The 19,803-nt window shown below is 37.4% G+C and overlaps 1 protein-coding gene across 4 annotated transcripts in view; it reads right to left on the bottom strand.

The window, feature by feature from the left end:
* Positions 1 to 14,589: 14,589 nt before the first annotated feature.
* The window catches only part of SLIT2 (slit guidance ligand 2), a 260,586-nt gene continuing 255,372 nt past the window's right edge, over positions 14,590 to 19,803 (bottom strand). For all 4 annotated transcript variants that reach the window (XM_077782787.1, XM_077782788.1, XM_077782789.1 and 1 more), the window contains 2 exons: positions 17,634 to 17,845; positions 14,590 to 16,552 (listed from right to left, as the gene is read on the bottom strand). In XM_077782787.1, coding sequence (XP_077638913.1) covers positions 16,311 to 16,552; positions 17,634 to 17,845 — 454 coding nt within the window. In that variant the 3' untranslated portion in view covers positions 14,590 to 16,310. The remainder of the gene's footprint in view (positions 16,553 to 17,633; positions 17,846 to 19,803) is intronic.

Genomic DNA, 19,803 nt, shown 5'->3' with positions numbered 1-19,803 from the left:
TGTCTGTTCATTGAGTGCTCAGGCTGAGAGAGCTGAAGAGGGTGTCCATGGAAGACTACACGAAATGAGGCAACTGAACATAACACTTCTCATGAGTATTCTCCCAGCTTTCAGCCTTCTGCCATTCAGTAGCATCCTGAGCCAGGGATGATGGCAGCATATTCAGAACTTTTCAATAGATTTCTGTCATGGGGAGTTCTCCTGCTGAACTTCAGGAGACTACAAGTATTCACAGTAGCCTGACAAGGAGTCTTGCAGCTCACACTCACCTTTTTATGTTGGTTGAGTATTTGCTATGAACTAATTTTATTTCTTGTCAAATAGTTCTTCTGCTCAGGATTTTTCAAGGCTGCATCATGAGCAGTGCAAGTTTATGTCATCCCACATATTTTAGCTTTTTTTGACTGGACAATAAAAAGTACAATGTCACTTCTCAGAATATCAATACCATCTCTTTGTTCCTAAAGCCCCAAACTTCTTTAGGTTTTAACTTTTCTAGACATTCTGTAAAACTGCAGTTAGTTTAAATTGTGGCAATTTTTCTAAACTGTAATGCAAAGCACTTCAGTCTGCAGTGGGCCAGAGTATGCTTTGTAACTGTCAGCTGATTCCCATTATACATGGAAATTTTACTGCACATAGAAGACCCCAGAGTGTTTTCTCCTGTTAACCTCCTTCATTGCTATTTCCTTTATTTATCCACTTCTTTTCCTACTCTGAAAACAGGTGTAAGTTTTGGCCAGGCCATTTCAGTCTGTTTCTTGCTCTAGGCTGACTCTCGAATGCTCCCATCAGCCACTGGTTGTGTAGATTTCCCTCCACAAAACTGAAATGTAACCATATCCATCACCAGCCCAATCTAGGAAGTGCAGCACCTCACTGAACATATTGGTATAACTTATTCTTGGGAGCAATGCAGACTCAGTCCTGAAGTATTATTCCTTTCTGTACATCCATCTATTTTATTTAGCACATATACCATGAATACAGTTCTAAAAGGATCTCATGAGCACTTCTAGTGTGGAAATAAGTCTTGCAATCTAGTACAGTGTTCTAAAGATGACTTGAGAAAACAGTTGTGTTATAATTTTGGGAAGCAGAACAATCAGTGAGGGACAAATAGTGGTAAATACACTGGTGTCTTTGCATAGTCCCAAAAGAACTGTGTCTATTAGAACAAAAATTGTGTGCATTCCCCAAGCAGCGGAGAAAAGCTGTAGGAGATTAGGTCACCAACTGGAGATTTTTTGGCTGGTTGGTTTGTTTTGTTTATTCTGATTAGATACATTCTAGTTCAAAAAATATTTTAATGCTGTGTGGTTTTTGCTGAATACTAATTATCCATCAGACACAATCAGTGCTGCATGAGTGGCTATTCAGAACTTATATTATTTCTTTGATGCAAATAATATTTTATGCCAACTTTCTTCACTAAAGTGTGATTTTGTACTCAATTGTTTTAATGTTTTGGCTTTAGATGGTGACTCTAGATAGTAGTTAGGAATTTATTTAGTATTTTGTTCTTAAATTGAATAGGCTATGACCATTTAAACCTACTCTTTAGTTTTTGTTATTTACTGGTCTTTTACTTACAACCACATGTCAGCCAGTAATATTTCATTTCTTAGTACTCTCACACACTGGACCTTGTAAACAAGGAAAATGAAAAAAGATTAGTCCACTGTTTTGACAAGCAAGCACCAGATATTTTATTGCTAAGAGAAATATCTTTATCTGAATCTGACAGCTAGACACAAATATATCTACATATTCTAGTTTTGATGTGTGTGCTTTTTAAAATATGCTTATATTTCTATTTCCTTCAGTTTTACAGGTACAATTTTCTGGGATGCTGCTGTTAAGATCTGATTTTTATGATTATTAGAGATATGCCTCTACCCAAATTAAGGTGCAAACTACAGCAGAGGCTGAAGTAAATAGTATGGATTTTAGTTAAGTAAATATGAGGTGAAGAGAGATAGGAGGAAATAGAAAAAAGTGCGGGGGATTAAGTAGAAAGATACCATCACCCATGAATTCAGATAGATTCTCATTGCTCTTCTGTTCTTCTGAGTGGTAAAGATGATGAGGTCACTCAAAACTTCTCCCTACTTATACATTTGAGGAAACAAAGGAATTAATTCTCATTGGGTAGACAGTTCTCTTATTCTATTGGTTAAACGATTCCCTTGTTTCCAATGCTAATTAGTCCTATGCTCAGTCTTCCTCTTCTTTTGAGTCATTGGGCTGTGTCTGCTCCCTGCTGGACTCAAGCAGAGCTGATTTCAGCACAGTTGCTGAGTTGGCTCTTTGTGGATTCATTATCAGTGCTCCCCCAGCTTGTTTACCTCTTCCTAATTTGAGGTAATCACAACTTTATCTCATCTCAAGCTCCAGTCAGGTAGCTCAACTTAATGCCCAAAAATGCAGGAATTCACTGAGATGTATTCAGAATGGGGTGTGTTTGGTGGTCACAGATGAGCAGCTGCTTCTTTATACAGTTTGTCATAGTGGGCAAAGTCCTACGGTGATCTTAACATGGTTTGAGGCAATTATAACCTTTTCAGTCTTACAGCTGCTTCCTGACCACTTAGTAGAGCAAACCCTGGGAGACAGGTTTTGAGCATCAGCTGTGCTTGGGAGCCTGTGAAATTGGTCATAGAGCAACTACAAATGTCATAGTGCTTCTAGAGCCAACATGGGTCCAGAGGCACACTGCCCTGAGCAGGAGCTCTGGTGTTAATAAGGCCTATGGACTCATGCCAGCAACTACCCAACATGGCACCCCTGGACCTGAAATTATTAAAAAAAGGATGGCAAGAAAGCTGCATGGTGCCACACAGTCAGCAAGAAGCTGTAGGAGTTCATTAGCTCTCATCAGGGTCTGGCTGGGCTTATTAACTGCAGCTCAGCACCACATTTCTTCAGTTCCTGGTGTGTGGGCTGTAGGTACAAGAAATCCTCTGCAATCTGAAAGTTCAATGGTTATTTTAATAAGAAAAAAATCTTATTTTTGCAAGATCCTGAGATATCTCAGACTTAAAAATCACACTATATTGTATGAGGCATTCTTAAATTGATTCCAGCTGAGCTGGTATGTCTTCACAGCATAATCTTATTGCTAATCCCTACAGTGATACCTCTGTTCCAGCAATGTTCACCCAGCCTCTCAGTTTGTGAAGTTTGTAAGACTCCACATGATGCCCTGTTTCCCCAGATGTTTGGCTGGTGCATAAACAAAACATGTGAAGATACCATGATCACTAACAAAACAGTGAGAGGCTCACCATGCTGAAGACGTGTAAGGCCCAAATGCACATGTACAGGCATTTTAACTGCAAAAGTGGCAACAGCCTCACTGTGAAAAATAGAAGCACCAAAAAAGCAGAGGTGACAATCAAGTCTTCAGTTACCATTGGAAACACATCGCGTCCACAGAAGATTTAGAAAAACAAAACAGGAAGTACTATTTCCAATAGGTCTCTTTGGAGTATTGTTAATCATTTTAAAAATGAAATTGGGATTTAGACAAGAGTTGATAAAAGTGCTTATACTGGAAATACGAGCCACAAAAGTGGCTAGAGCAAAACAAAAAGAGGAGTTTTAGATTATAAAAGAAAAGGTTCAAGACAGTATTAAGTACAGATGTTTGGATATACCTCTCAACTACAAAGTAATTTACAATAACAAGACTGAACTTGAGCAGGCTGAAAAATGTCGTGACAATTTTACTGAAAGAATTGTTTCTGCACAGTAGAATACAATAAAACTGATTCTGCCAGGCCCAATTCAATGCTGTTATGTGCCCTCAAGGCACCATTTATACTCCAATAAAGGGAATTTGCGCATTGAAAATTATTATGTCCTTAAATCACAAAAATCCCCTGCATTTGGTACTTGCAAAGCTCCAAAATGACTAATTCAAGACTCCTCCACAGAAAGTTTAGCAGTTAGTATTTTTCCCTCATCCCAAAGATGAGTTGCTGGGTTGGGATTTTTTAATTTAGGATCTTTGAGAAAGAAAGACCTTTGAGGTAATGAAACATCATTTATAAAAACAAAAGAAGAGTCTTTAATTGGTTATGCTTTAGTTCCATTGTGAATGTAGTGGCCCATTCCAGATCAGTCAACTTCTTCATCAGTTTAAAAAGAAATTTCAAATAGGGCAAATCCCAGATTCTGCCAAAACTCCATTTGTTCGTTTATTTTTTCTTATTTTGACTTGCCAAGGGTTTGTGTTTGACTTGTTACCACGAATAAAACTATTCCTCTTTCAACAATGGGCTCTCTGGGAACGGTGTGGGAAAGCTAATCCCATTACAGGGCTCTGAAGTTCCCACTCAGTGGTGACCCAGGACAGGCAGCTTATCAGGCACTTAGCAGAGCTGTCAGCTGGTCAGCTCAAGTGGGATATTCTTCTTATTGAAGTGAAGCAGGCCAGCAGGAGCAGTAGTGGGTGTTTGTTTGTTTTAAGTAAATACAACAACAGGAAACTTCTACATCATTGACCTGAAAGCCATGTTCTGTAAATAGATGACATTAATGGTAGAACATAGAATGGTGTAATTAACACACTGTTCAGATGTGTTAATTAATTTATAGTCCACAGATGAGAGGAGTCTCCCCAAGACTCTTTGTCTCCTGCCATTTCCTGTGACTCTCTCTCTTTCCATTAGTTCAGACTATCCAAGTCCTTTCCTAGGTGTCTCCTAACAGAATAGTTTTCCTTCAGGGAAAGTTGTTTTCAGATTCAATGATGCCTTCATAATTTTGCTCCTAGCAGTGGGCATCTTATGATGCCTCTAGCCACATGGCCAAGGTCTCCTGATTTAATTGAAGGAAAGATAAATATCTGGAGAATGGGGAGGGACAAGTTTATCCATAGAAGCATTAAAAAATGCATGGGAAAACATGTAAGAGTATCTTGGTTTTGGGGAGAGCAAGATTAATACAAAAGAGAAAAATGTGATATTTTTTAGTGTAACTGTTCCTTTGAATTATGAAGTCATGAAGGGGAGGCTGCATCTGGAAAACTACTGCTTTCCAGAAGCACTGTGGACTGAAGTAGAATAGAGCACCAGATTGAGCCTAACTCCAGTCTTATTAGTGTTGGTGTCTTACTTGATTGTCCTAATTTTTCAATTAAAGCAAAGTATTATCTGGTTATGGCTAGAAAACACCACACCATATCTGAATTCAGAAAAATTTGGATTCTGGCAATGGTGCAGCTTGTGGAAATCTTTTTGTGTGCTGCTCTTGCCATTATTTCCCTGATATTCTCAGTATTTCTCTTTTACATCAATATAAGTATAGTGCTCATATTCAGGAGACATAAACCAAACTGTGCTCATGAGAGTTTTGAATGGCCCAGTGATGACAGCCTAAGCAGAAAGTATAGTGGTTTAAAGTGTCATTTAGAGAATGGCCCTCCTAAATTCTTCTGTAAGAGCCAATGCATTATTTATTTCTTTTTAAATCTCCTTTATTTTAAGCAATTATATTACTTCAGAGCAGCTTCCATTCCCTAATATACTTCTCAAGATGAGCCAATCTTGAAAGCTACAAGGTGTCATTAGTTCCCAGTGCCAGTGATGACACTGAGGAAGCTCATTGAGTCCACAGACCAAGGACTCTGAATGGAATTGTCCTTCAGCTATAGTTTGATATTTGTTTGTTTTAATCAATGGCATGGCATTCCATGATTCTGACTTTCTGAGGTTTTTTTCTGGTTTTTTGTTTTTTATTTTGTGTCATGTTGTTGTGGTTGTGTAGTCAATATTTAGACCATGTCGCATAAAAGGCTAACAAAATGAAGCTGTCTTAAGAGCACTGGAGTATGCCCCCTAATATTTGCTAACAAAAATAAGGATGCTGAACTAGATAAATATGATCTATGTTTTAGTTTTGCAATTTTTTTTAACTGCCTGTTTCTTCATTGCCCAAGGTCAGTCTTGTCAGGCAAGTGGACCAACAGTTCTCTAGAGTAACATAAAACCATTAAGTTGCTCTTTGATCTTGCACCTTCTTTAGAACCTTTTAATCAATTAACCATGAAGCTACTCAGCTTGTCTTATTTCCTGCACATAAAACTACTCTGGTTGAGCTGACACATTACTACATTATAGATCAAAGATTGAAGGAAATTTCACATCCAGCCAGGATAATTATGTGGATTTTTTTCTGAATCCATTATATACATTTTTATGCCTTGGATGGATGAAAAACAGCATTTTGATCTAGAATGAATTAAAGGATTCATGTGTATTTTAAAGATTGGTTAAATGGGTTTGTGCATGACTGACCTTACACAAGGTGTGGATATATTTCATGGCAATGTTACTGAGCCTCAAATGTCCATCTGTCCTTTGAAAGTGATCACTATTGATAATAATAGGAAACATGATCCATTGTAACATAAGCATTGATCTCTTGCTTAGGATACCTTTAAATAAAAAAGATATTTTAAATTTAAAATGATACAGATTGAAATCCTCTTAGCTCAGAAGTAAAATTTTGATACAGAATTGTGGGTTTAGATTTGTGTAGGGCCACATTTCTGTGATCTTATTGGTATTCATAAAATGCTTTTTTAATTAATAATCAGAGATACCTTCAGTATTATGTTTTTAAAGATTTGTGACTATTTATACTTTTATTTTCTAGTTATATGGGAATGAAGGTGTGTCAAGATAGATATTCCATTCCTTCTGGACAAATACTGGAATACACAAACAACTTCAATCAGATCTTCCTTTGAGCTTCTCCCTTAAGTGGGACAGAGTGTTACCCACACCGGTCCAGAGGAGCAAAGCATCTGCTCATTCAGATTTTGCTTGAGGCATATTTTGCACAGCTGTTTCTTGTGGGACTGGTTTGTTCCCCTTCTGCTTGCTGATGCCAAAACAAAGATGGCTTGGCCCAGATAAGAGCATCACCTGATGCAGGTGCAGTGGTAACAGGTAGAAATACCATGAGACAGCATGATTTCTGAACAAAAATATGGCCCAGTGAAGATGCATTTTTGAAAGAATCCATGTTATGAAATAAAGGTGTAGGATATTCTTCACAAATATCACCTTATTTCCTGAAGACATATCTTGAATCTAGACTCATTAGACTTAGAAGCAGGTAGGAAATAGGAACTCTTAAAGCTTCTATAACTCACATTCTTTTCACTGCTAAGTTTAAGCCACACTTTCTTTGCAAATCCCTATTGATTTTTCTGAATGTCACACTTCCTTTAGCTAAACAGATCTCTGCTGATATTTGTCTTCTTCCTTTTAAGCGGAATTAAAAGTGAATGAACAAGGTTGTGCATAGCACGGATAAAGTGCTCTTTGATAGATGTACTTCTTGTCTTCTGAACAAAGATGAGTGCATTCAACTCTTGGTACTAAGGAGGAAATATTTTACTGAATCTCCTTCTATATAAATCCCTCACTGAAGTCTAAATGGAAATTAACCAGAAGAGGGAAGGATATTTATGAAGCTTACTTTTTACACTTACCACTGCAGTATCTTTTCCATGTTGGATCCAGGATACAGTGGGGTGCTTTCCTTCTGGGACTTGAACCACCACAAAAATCCAAAAGGAGTCAGTAGGCAGTTATACTTAAATTTGAGCATAAAGCAGGCCAAAGTTTAGGTTGTTTGTTTTGTTTCTACCTCCAGCTATAAATCATCCCAGATTCATCAAACTGTTTGCAAAGCTAATCCAAGCTGGACCAAGTTACAGACTGGACCAAGATGTAGGTTTATAGTAATGCCTGAAAACAGGAAAGACTTACATCAGAAAGGAAAAACTATCTGGTTTCATTACATATGGCTTCAAGTTTCATTACAAAAGGTTTTACATAGCTTTGATCCTCTAATTTGGCTAAAAAACTGAAAAAAAAAAAAAAGAAAAAAAGAAGTGATCTCCATGTGCACACAGCTATTTCAGTGCATGCATGTGACTAAATTAGATATGCTGTACCCCAGTGAACTACAGTGTGTTCCACACAGACATGCTGCATTTAAATGCATAGAGTGCAAAGTCAAGATAGATTAGGTCAAACCTCCTTGCTGCCAGCTACCTTGAATTCTTAATCATACCTGCTGCTTAGGGGAACCAAAAAGCCTGAATAAGTACCTATCCTGAAAAACAAACAAAAAAGTATGGTCATTCTACCCTTATATATCTGTGTATATACATACACACACTCTAAAGATTTTACAAGAATCTGTTTTCCATAATTCTTTCTTATGGAGCCACAATTAAGTGCATCTTTAAGAGAGAGTATTAAAGAAATTACTTCAAGAAATGACTTCACTAGAAGCAGTTTTACTGCAATAGTACTCAATTTTATTTTTTTTTTGTTTACAGACCTCCTGTCTTTCATTTTAGTGTGCTGTTGCTGAAGAGGAATTGCCAATTCTCTTTGTTCCCCTGGAGCTTGGAGCACAACACTGAAGAGCAACCTCCTTTCCCACAGATCCTCAGCATCAGTTAAATGGGGCAGCAGGTCAGAGCTGAGCAAGAGGGGCACAAATGTCTTCCCAAAGTAACACAAGTGATTGCTCCTTTAGCCAATAGGCTGCAGGGCAGACCACAGTTCCACACTAATTTTTGGTGCACTGAAAATTTCTTTTTTTTTTTTTTTTAGCAGATAGCAGTCGCAGTGGCTCCAGGCCAGCTAAGTTGGGTTTACAGCTGCTTTGCTTCCCTGAAACCACATGAAGCGGCTTGAATCAACAGTGAATCTGGCCCTAGATGTCTTAAATCTTTAATATTTTCTTCTGTCTCATCTGGTACAGTTGTTTTCCTGAATTTCACAAGCCTGTTAATTACCATATGAAATTTAAATGAACTGTGATCACTTCTGCTAAAATAACTCATTCCCAAACATTTCTTTCATGTCCACATGAAGTAGGTAGGATGACTTGTGTAGCTGGTCACTATTTTCTGGGATGCAAGTGTCCTTTCTACAAAAATTTGAAAATACATATTTGTATTTGTTGCACACAAGCAATATCAGCAGTCAATTTCCTTGTGAATTCACTGCCTAAAGTTTGATAATATTCCTTGTTAGCATTATTTCCCAGGCATGCATGCCTTACCTATTTGAATGCTTATTCTTTGTTCTCTTAGTAAAAAATCCAAACAAGCCAGACAAACTGGGGCATATTTTCTGTTTGTAGTGTTTGCATTTGATTGCTGAGCAGATTTTCAGTGAGTTCTAGGTCTCTTTACCCTTCCTTTCAATTAACCTGGTTACATACAGCTGCTTTTCAGAATGAACACAGAGAAGTATCATTCCCCATGCCATGCACAGGCTGGCAGCTCTATTACTGAAATGTTTTGACAGCCACTGCTCCCACTGATTGGTACTAGCACTTTGCCACAACAGTTTAATAAATAAGACTTGATTTTTAAATGCTCTAATGGTAATTAGTTGGAGAGTGTTCTTTCCATCCCCAGCATGGGGTTTTACCCTGACTAGACACCTCAAGTTATCTTAGGGAAGGCACATGCAGGAAGGTGACTGCTGTGACTTTCTGCAAATGGGAAGGAAGATGTGTCATCTGGGAAGGCTGTGGGAATGGCAGGCACAGTCAAGCCTGGAGTCAGGCGGGTGGGAGGAGAAGCAAGCAGTGTCTGCAGTGCCTGGAGCAGGAGAGAAAGCGTGGATGCCAAGGGCTGGTCTGTGGTTTGTGATAATGAATGATGAGCACTGCTTTGATCACTTGGGACTTAAACCTTTTGCTTCTCACATTTAAGCTGTTTTTCAAAGTTTCTCATTACGGTTTCTTGTTTGCCTTTTTTTTTTTTTCTTAAATTTAGAGCAATAATTAATCAGAGAAATATGTGCTGTGCCACTTGATCTTGCTTGTGGACAGTCTGTGTAGATCTATGTGTCTTCTGTGGTCAGTTTTATTTACTGCTGACAATGTCTCATGTTCTTACCTTTCCTCTACAAAATAAGTGTAAAACTACACAAAAATGAACCATTAGGGAAAGAGATTCAGTGATAAACAAAACAAAACCCAACAACAACAACAACAACAACAACAACAACAACAAAAAGGAAAGAGAAAAGAGAACAAGCAAACCTCAGTCTTTAAACTGGCTATTCCCATACAGCAAGCAACTTCTAAAGCACAGGTCAAAAGGTACTCCTCTTATTGCTGTTACCATAGCAGAGACACATAAATGTGATTAAATAAATACAGCTAATCAGAAGCAAAAGAAAAAAACCCAATCAAATCTGCAGTAAAACCAGCTCAAGTTGACCTAGTCTCAGAGGACTTTGAAAGAAAACATACTTCTAAAGATGTTCTGTGAGAGATTTTAGGCACAGCTGTAGGAAAAAGATGGTATCCTTTTCCTCTCTCTGGAAGCATTTAATCTGTTCTGGAAATTAAACAAAGTCGACAAAGTTTCATAGAAACAACAGATTGAAGCCTAGAATATTAAAAACTATGAGAAAGAAGAAAAATGTCCTGAAGAAAGACTACTAGATAATTTTAAAGATCTTTAATGTCAGAATAAGCAACCCAGGCACATTAATCCTATCTTTACTTGTCTCTTGTGATATGGAAAGTATCCTAAAAGGAATTTTAAAAGAAGTATAAGTAGTAGCAGTCAAAGCCAGATAGCAATTCCCCTGGTGTAAGTCTAAAAATCCACAAAGTGAGTAAGTTTATATCACTCTATGGCTGTCAGACTGTTTCAGAAGAGCTAGTTTAACATTTTCTGAATTATAAAGGCCATTAGAATGGTTTATCTCTGTATCTGGATGTATAATCTTCTTCTTTAAGGCAGGTCTTCTGATCCCTCTACAAATGTTAATGCATATCTAAAACAAGAATAAAAAAAGCAAATTTCAATTTCCTGTATGTAGTGTAGGGAGTGATTGAGAGTACTGAGGCTCAATGTGTAGAACTAGAGGAGTTTCCCTCTAATCTAGAATGAAATAAAAGGATGGAGATGTAAAGACCAGAAAACACTACTAAGATCAGCATTCTGAAATAATGTTGTGGATCTGGGAGGCAGTTTTCAAGCCTGTTCCCATGGATGAGCAAAATTCCTGCAGCATGGGTGTCATGCTGCAGAGCTGGAGTGTATTTGCTAGGACTGTGGACAGCCAGAACCCTTGCTGTTCAGTGAGATGGCTGTTCTTTCTCAGCCTGACAAATGATGTGCAGCTCTGACAGAATACCTCTTCTTTGCTGGCCATCACCCCTACGGACACTGGCCAGAACAGCAGCAGCAGGAACATACCCTCCAACTCTGATTTAATCACATGGAGCCCAGGAGACTAGTGAATGGAGCTGTTAACTCTCTGTTTAGTTTGCTTTTCCCATCTGTGTTTTATTAAACTGAGAGCAAGATTTATTCACTTTTTTTTTTTTACATCAGGATCTGTCGGTGTCCAAGATGATGGTTGATGTTAAGGTATACATACATAGTTTAACCTGGCTGAGGGCCAAAGAGGCCTATGATTTCCAGCCTAGACAATTTATTTACAGAAGGACACTAAATCCCTCTATTCTAAAATATTTTAGAAAGGATGAGCATGACTTCCCACTCTCCCAGGAACACAATACATTGGGAACACAGTGAAAGAGCAGGCTCTCCAGGCATGCAGGCAAACACTTCAGTTTTAATGTACTCCTGACAGCTCCTACATAGTCACAACTACTAATGATTTCCTGATTTCTACTCCAGGAATCTTAAATAGATTGGAGGTACCAGCTCTGTTTATAGATACTGCTAAAAACCAAGAAAGCTGAATGGCTCAGCTGGTGAACTGCACTTCATGGGAACTGAAATTATGTGCCAGGCTCTCCACTGTAAGGTGGGATATCTGAAGCACACACTTGCATGCCTAATAAGCTACTACAGGAATAACACTTGTTCCAAAGGAGAAAAAAGGAACAAAAAGATGGGATTTTGAATTGCTTTAGAAAGATACACTTTTGATCAAATAACAGGGTTAGCTCAAGAAAGAAATATCAGGTGTGTTTTTGTCAGAACTGTAAAGGGGTTTTTCAAAACATCTGAGTTCAAGCAGCAATAGATAAAGCTCCCAAAATAGAGCTTCAATACAAACAGCCCCCAAGACTTGACAGTTTTCCATAACTTCTGGGCATTTTCTTCTTAAGAAGGAACTCCTTTCTGTAACATACCACTCTCTCTCTCATCTCTTAGTCATCACCTTAGTCACCACATCTTAGTCACCACATCTTCGTCATCCTCTCATCAAAATTAACATAGTGACAATCCACTTACTCTAGTGCCTTGCTCCCATCCCTGCAAGTACACTGTGGATTATTAGGTCTGCCAGACTTTTTGTCATTTCCAAAACTCTGCATGTTCCCCTTTCCAAGCAAATGCCTTCATAACATCATGTGGGTGCTATATTGTGGCACCTACACAGAGCATACATTACAATACTTGTAATACTAAGGCTCTTGGTGTCCCTCTATGGCAATAAAAAGTATCCTGAAGACAAAATCATTACTACAATAGATCTTATACAATGAACTCAAAGCTCATTCACAGCCTACCATTGGTTTGCTTAGAACAGTGGTTTTATCCCTCAAATATCCATTTGCTCCAGAAAAGTTAACACAGACTGCAGAATCTGGTTCCATGTGTGATAGCTGCTGTTTCTGAATTGGCTTTCAGTGTTAACAAAAGAGCAATGTCTGTACTTAGATGTATTCAAAAATGGTCTTTTTTCATGCTCTTTCACAATTTTGTCATCTCTTAGATGACAGCAAGAGCTGTGCATGAACCAGTACAAATTAAGCAGCATTCATGTGTTTTCTCTTTTTTACAGCTTTTAAGAACACTGACAGAAAATAATAGAATCTCCAAGTTTTATTTTTCTTAGTTTCTAATGAAAGAAGAATTCTAATTGTATGCTGTGCTAAACTGAAGTGAAAACTTGGCCTCGATACTGAGTCATATCCTTCAGATCCAATGCATTTTATGGATTTTATTCAATACATTAAAAACAGACTTTATGAGAGTGATTCCTAGAGGAGGTAGCAGACACAAGAAGAAAAACCTAATCCCTAAGCTCTGTGTTAAAAGCTGCATGACTTATGTTTTTAAATGAACACCTGTCTGGAGTGTTCTGCAGTGAACTAAATTCTCTACTGTGGTAGTGATACCTAAAGTGACAGTTCCTTCAGATCCTCATTTCCCTTTCAGGGAACACAGGGAGAAGGCAGCCTATTACAGCAGTATTACAAGACACTTGATTTAGGTATTAGAAAGGCATTAGGGTGACCCATCCCATTGAGGGAGTTATCTCTTGTCATGCACAGTGGCACTTTGTGATGCCTCAGGATGCAGGAGGTGTTGACAAAGGGGGCTAAGGAAAGCTGAATCACTATTGATGTAGGTGCCTTGTTTTTCTTTAGAGGGGTAGGTGACAAAGCTGTTTGGTTTTGGGGTGTTGGGCTTCTTTCTTTCTTTCTTTCTTTCTTTCTTTCTTTCTTTCTTTCTTTCTTTCTTTCTTTCTTTCTTTCTTTCCTTTCCTTTCCTTTCCCTTTCCTTTCCTTTCCTTTCCTTTCCTTTCCTTTCCTTTCCTTTCCTTTCCTTTCCTTTCCTTTCCTTTCCTTTCCTTTCCTTTCCTTTCCTTTCCTTTCCTTTCCTTTCCTTTCCTTTCCTTCCTTTCCTTTCCTTTCCCCTTCCTTCCCTTTCCCTTCCCTTTCCCTCCCCTTCCCCTTCCCCTTCCCCTTCCCCTTCCCCTTCCCCTTCCCCTTCCCCTTCCCCTTCCCTCCCCTTCCCCTTCCCCTTCCCCTTCCCCTTCCCCTTCCCCATTCCATTCCATTCCATTCCATTCCATTCCATTCCATTCCATTCCATTCCATTCCATTCCATTCTTCTGGTTCTGCTTGGAGACCACAAAAGGCTCCTCCCTCAATGACCTCAAGATCACCAGTAGCTGCCAGTATTGCTTGAATACCATTGCAAAGTTCATCTTTCTCTGTCAATACGAGGACAGAAAACAATCCAGCTCCACATACAGGGACTTTGAGCTCCAAGAGATCTTTCCATACCCAAGAATACTGCTTAAGGAATGTTAGGCAAAAACGTCTCCTTTCTCCTTAAAGCTACCCCTATTTACAGCAGAATTTTTAGCAGTCACAGAAACTGCAAAGAAGCCCTCACACAAAAGGCTGTTTCAATGGATATTTAGACAAATTCTGAGAAACTAAGACTAAGAAAAATAAACATGGAATTATTTGTAAAAAAATATATTAGAGAAAATAAACCTGGTTAAGTATCATCCCATCCAATTGCTTAAATTTAAAATACTTAGTCAAAGATTAGTGAAACTGAATCCCTCTAAAGAATCATATTACTTGCTAGAACAACTGTCAAATTGCCATTTTTATAATCACTAAAGTATTAGGATAGACTCAAATTGCCTTTTCCTGCAGTGTACTGTATTTCTAAGTAGTTTTCTTAGTTTTGGTATAAGTTCATCTGAGTTCATAATGCACAGACATTTTGAGATGTCACTGCCTCTAGGTGTAATTATTCCAAGTCAATTCCTTCTTCAGATTTTCAGCAAGGAATACACTAGATTCAGGGTTGGGTTTTATTCTTTTTTTTACCAAATATTCTTTGCAACAGATGTTTAATTAAAGGCTGCTAGACAATTTAAACTTATCAGAAGAATACAAATAAAAGCTGTTAATGAAGTAAATATCTGTTTAATTTACAAACATCAGTAGCATTACTGATATCAGTCCAAATATGACAAAGCACACTGCATTACACATGTACATCTAACTCTTTTGTAAAAAAAATAATAAAATAAAATTGAAAAAAACATCTGCATTTTTACAGGGTACCCTGGGTTTTGCTGAAAGAAGAACACAACCCACTATTGATTACCAGTTCTACATTATAATTTAGCAGCAACATGTTAACATGGGGAACATTAGGGCAGTAAAGTAGTTTTATTATTTGGGGAAAATCACAGTTTTTGATAGCACAGCCTTTTTTTCTTTTTTATAAAAAAGGTAAAGAGCTCCATGGGAATATTAATTTATAAAGATCTATCTTCTAATGGAATTTTCTACACTCCATCTTATTTTCTGTAAGTACTGTATATAGGGAAAATTAACTTCTCTACAATTGCCATCTAGTGTAAAGACATTTTCTGTAATATATTACAGGCCCTTGGAAGGTGTCCTGAATATCAGCTATATGTGAAACTGCAAATTGTCACCACTTTCTATTCAATGACACCAAGTGGTCAGATTCTAAGGAAAAGTAAAAGGGAATGGAAAGGAAAAAACAGACTGAAAACATTTACCCCAAGACGACATGCTACGTTAGTTCTATTGCAAAAAAATCCTGATTTTTAAGTCCTTTAAAAAAAATTACAAAAATACTGGGACAAATATAAATTAATATATATTAAAGCATTGAAAAACAGTAAAAGGGATGGCCTAAAAGGGTTAAGTACAATGTACTTTGATACAATAAATATTTCTCAATGAAACCCAATACTGTATAGAGTTGTTTAGAACTCATAGAAACAGAAATCCATATTATTACTAATTTATCCATCAATAATCTATTTTATCATCCCCAGAACATTTATATTACAAAAAAATTAATACTGTAAAAGGGAAGATAAACAATTTTTTACGCTTCTTTTGCTAACATGCTGATATAAAAGTACACATCATCAGGAGATTTCAGGATTATAGTATATTCTTGTATCTCCTATTTCCCATTCATTAAATGAGACCCCATCTTCTCAAGATGCTTAATAATTCCAAAAGACAAAATGTGTTTCGAACAATTGTTACTTCTGCATAATCTGATTCTTTTTGCTCATAAAGCTTCCTCATCCATAGGTAAGTGATTGGACTGGTCTGTCAAGACAATAAAATAGACTGATACGAAAGTGAAAAAACAAGCCTCGTGTTCTGGTCAGTATTTCATCTCTGAGCTGTTAAGTTGAAAGTCACATGTGTATAGTGTCAGTGTATCTTCAGCATGTTATAAAGAAGAATCCATGTTAAAAGCTGTTAAAGTTTCCCATTTCTGCTGCAATGTTACCAGGTCTTTTTTTTTTTTTTTCTTCAAAGCTCCTCTTGGGTATGAGAAGTCTCAGTTCAAGCACTTGAATCTTTTTTTCAATGAAGAAAAAGTCTTTATTCTCATAATAAAAATAAGTCTGTTCTGTATTTTACAATATATTTCAAATATTTCCACTATGAAGCATTAATTAGTCCGACACGGTCAATAAGTATACAACATTTTCAAAAGACAAGTGTGACAGGGACACTTAGGAGGGACAATTTGTACAGCCACACTTCACCACTTTTTCCACCTCGTCCACAAACGACGACCCGTCAGTGCACTCGAAGGAGTATTTCCGCCGCTTGCTGCGCAGCGGCCCGCAGCACTGCCCGGCCGAGCACCCGCCTTTACATTCTAGTCTCGAAACCTTCTTGGTCGTCTGGCACGCAGCATAGCCTTGCTGCTTTTGGTAGTAATCTCGGATTCGTTCCCCTCGACAAGAGATTTCTGTGGGAAACAACATTTTAAAATAAGAGATACAATTTTGAGACACAGGTCAAAGAATGTGTAACACAGGGAGATGTGTTACTATTGCAGTTGGGATCGGCATTTTAAATTTTGACTGACACTTTGTATTGGAAACTAGTGGTTCTTCCAAACGTAATGTGATTAATGCTGGGTTTCATTCCCTATACCTCCTATTTTCGGTAAAGCTTATATTATGTATATGTAAACCATAAATACGAAGGTATTACAATGACAAGAAAATTGGAAGCTTAAATCTTTTCCTCTTTTATAAAAATACACATCTTCTGTTGCTACACTGCTTGCAGCTGGTTCTGTTTACCATAGGGAAATGTTTCAGAGCGCATGCAATTTAATTTATTAGACCTGGAGTTTAATATTATTCAAACTCTTATTTAATATAAGTTACATTCCGCTAACTTCATAAATTACTGAGGTATAAAGGCAGCTAAAAATGAGACATCTGTTAAAAGTTCTACAACCATATTCTTCTATTCACATCTATGTACAATACAAAATAAATGCCATCTGGGGTAAGGGAAAAAGAGGGAGAGGGAGAGCTTTGATAGACAAAGGAAAAAGAAAAAGGTAGGGGGAAAAGTCATCCTGTTTTCATCCATCTCACCTGCATAATTCGCTGTGATAAATCAGTTGAAGCTGAGAGGTCAAAAGTAGAGTTTGTGATAAAACTAGGAGCAGAATCATTGGATTTGGCTTCTCAGTTGCAGAAGGTAGAGAAACAATAAATACAGAAAGATACAGCAGGTAAAAGGTAATAGTTAAATATAGTAAAAATGTGTTTCTGAATAAAGGCAAAAAAAAAAGAAATGTTTTCACAGCAAAACGTTTGATGAAAAAATCCTCAAAATGCAAACAAATGGGAAAGGCTTGGTTTTTCTCTCATCAAGATAAATTCATATGGTAGAAAAAAAAGCAACAAATGTGTGTGTTGTGGAAAAAAAAAACTGATCATGTTTTTGGTTGTTCATGTGTTTGGCTGCTCATGTTTTACTAAAAAAGCCTATTTTCTAAGACCACAACAACATGAATGACTTTTTTTTACCTTTATCACAACTGTCCCCCGTGTATCCGCTGCTGCATTCGCAATATGGTTTCCCAAGTCCTGAAAGCCTACATTTGCCATGTTTACACTTGATGGATTGGCAGGGGTTAAGCAGCATTTCCTCTTCATCACAGAGGACTCCCCCATGTCCCTGCAGGCATTTACAACTGTATGAAAATGCATTGATCGGCAAGCAGGTACCATGCACACATCTACAGGGGAAACAAGCCCAAGAGAATAAAAATAAATTATTCATCAAAGTTCAGGCTAAGCAACATTAACTACAAATACTTTGGACGGTACTTAGAAGAAATTGCTTTTGTTTCTAATGGACTTTTTCAGTGAGATGCAGTGAAGTGGTTTATAATTGGTATGCAGGTTTATACAAAACAAGCTGCAGTACAGAATTCCCTCTCACCAGAAAATTGCCACTGTAGATGTGTTATGGAAAAATTTTACAGGCCACTGTTATTAAAAACATTTCCTGTCTACCTAAATTTTCAGCATGCTTTTGAGAAGAACACAGCAAAATCAAGCAAAAGAAAAAAGAAACTCACCTGAAATTCTGGTTCGTTTATCATTTAAAAGAAACTCAATATTGTCACTTATGAAATACAGGGCTCCCAGCACAAAGACAGGTCAGGCACTTCCTAAGAAAAACTATTCTGACCCAAGCAATGGCAGTTTCAAGTTGAACATGTGTTTTCCCTTCAATTATATTAGTCTGTGTTGCCAACTGCAAGTAGCAGGGTATTGTAATGTCTGAGGCAGTTCTGTGCTTCCCTGCAAGGCAACAGCACTCCCCAGAATTCATACCAAACCTCACCCTAGGTGAGGCTGTGCATTGTCAAGTCTCACCCAAAGTAATTAAAGCAGCTAATTTCCCAGTTGAGCTTTGATAAACATTTGGGGCAGGCTCAAATCTTGTTAATACAAAAAAGATTGTGAATTAATCTGCATCTGCTAAGTTTTGATGTACAGTATGGGAACACACAGCTGGTCTTACTTCTCTTGGAGAGAGAGGTGGTGCTTCCCAAAAAAAGGATGCTTAATTATCTGTTCCTAGCTGTAAACTGAGCATCAGGGGATTTCATCTTCTGAAACCATCACAAATGACTTGGAATAAAATTACTTCCCTTTCCACATTTGGCAGCACAGGATCAATAACTTCCTTCCAAAAATAATTCTACTCTCTTTAACCTTTGTTTCCATAGAAAAAATTTCTATCTAAATACTGTTTCCTAGGGAGATCACAGTGAAAATTCCTCTGTGGGGAGGAATGCAACCCTAACATACAAATCACCCTTCCTGATGTTTGTGCTCTCAAATGTTTTTCCTCTCTGTAATGTACAACTCTTGAACTCACAACCTCCTTATTATGTTATGACAGTCACCTAAATAAATAAAAAATATAAAAATCCTATTTGATCTAAAATAAAATAATTAATTTCAATTTGAAGCCAGCAAAAATTAAGCTAAAATTACATGTCATCTTAAAAGAAGAATTCTATTAAGATACAATATCTCATTTTGAAAAACACAACATCTCATTTTGAAATTTTTAGGATAACATAACCAATCTGGGACTAAAAACTGCAAATATAAAACTATTAGGTTAAGCACCTCCTACTTCTCTATTAGTCTGTATTTTGAAGCAACTACATTCTCTACAAAAATTAAAAATTGCTCCTGTGGTTGAAGTCTGGTATTTCAAAACTGTTATTTGGCAATTCAAAATGGAAGGCTTAGACTGTATCATGGGGCAGATAGCTTTTGTTTATTTTTCATTATGTTCAGCATAAATGTTTTCACCATTTATAAAACATCCACTTTTAGGACATCTGATCTACAAAGTTACTCAGCTGGCACTGACATCCTGCTATACTCTATACAGACATTAGATATCAAAGCAATCTGTGTCAAGATCTTTGGTAAAATTTTGCTTTGACTTACAAGATGAAATTTTAGCTAATGCCAACTCTCATACTTTTGTTTCCACCTTCTCTTTGAAGCTCTACATTTCATCTTCAGACTGTACTGAAAGGAACATCAAGCTAAGTGCAAACTCTCAGGCACAGTTTCATCTCATCTAATTTTAGGTACCTGTGTCAGGCACTCAAGTTGGATGTATAATTGCCATAAGCTCCAGACACAGTCAGTCATGAGGAGA

Source organism: Lonchura striata, chromosome 4, assembly GCF_046129695.1.
Source record: "Lonchura striata isolate bLonStr1 chromosome 4, bLonStr1.mat, whole genome shotgun sequence".
NCBI classification, from domain to species: Eukaryota; Metazoa; Chordata; class Aves; order Passeriformes; family Estrildidae; genus Lonchura; species Lonchura striata.
The sequence above is the reverse complement of the archived record's forward strand: the minus strand, read 5'-3'. Positions and strand labels throughout refer to the sequence as shown.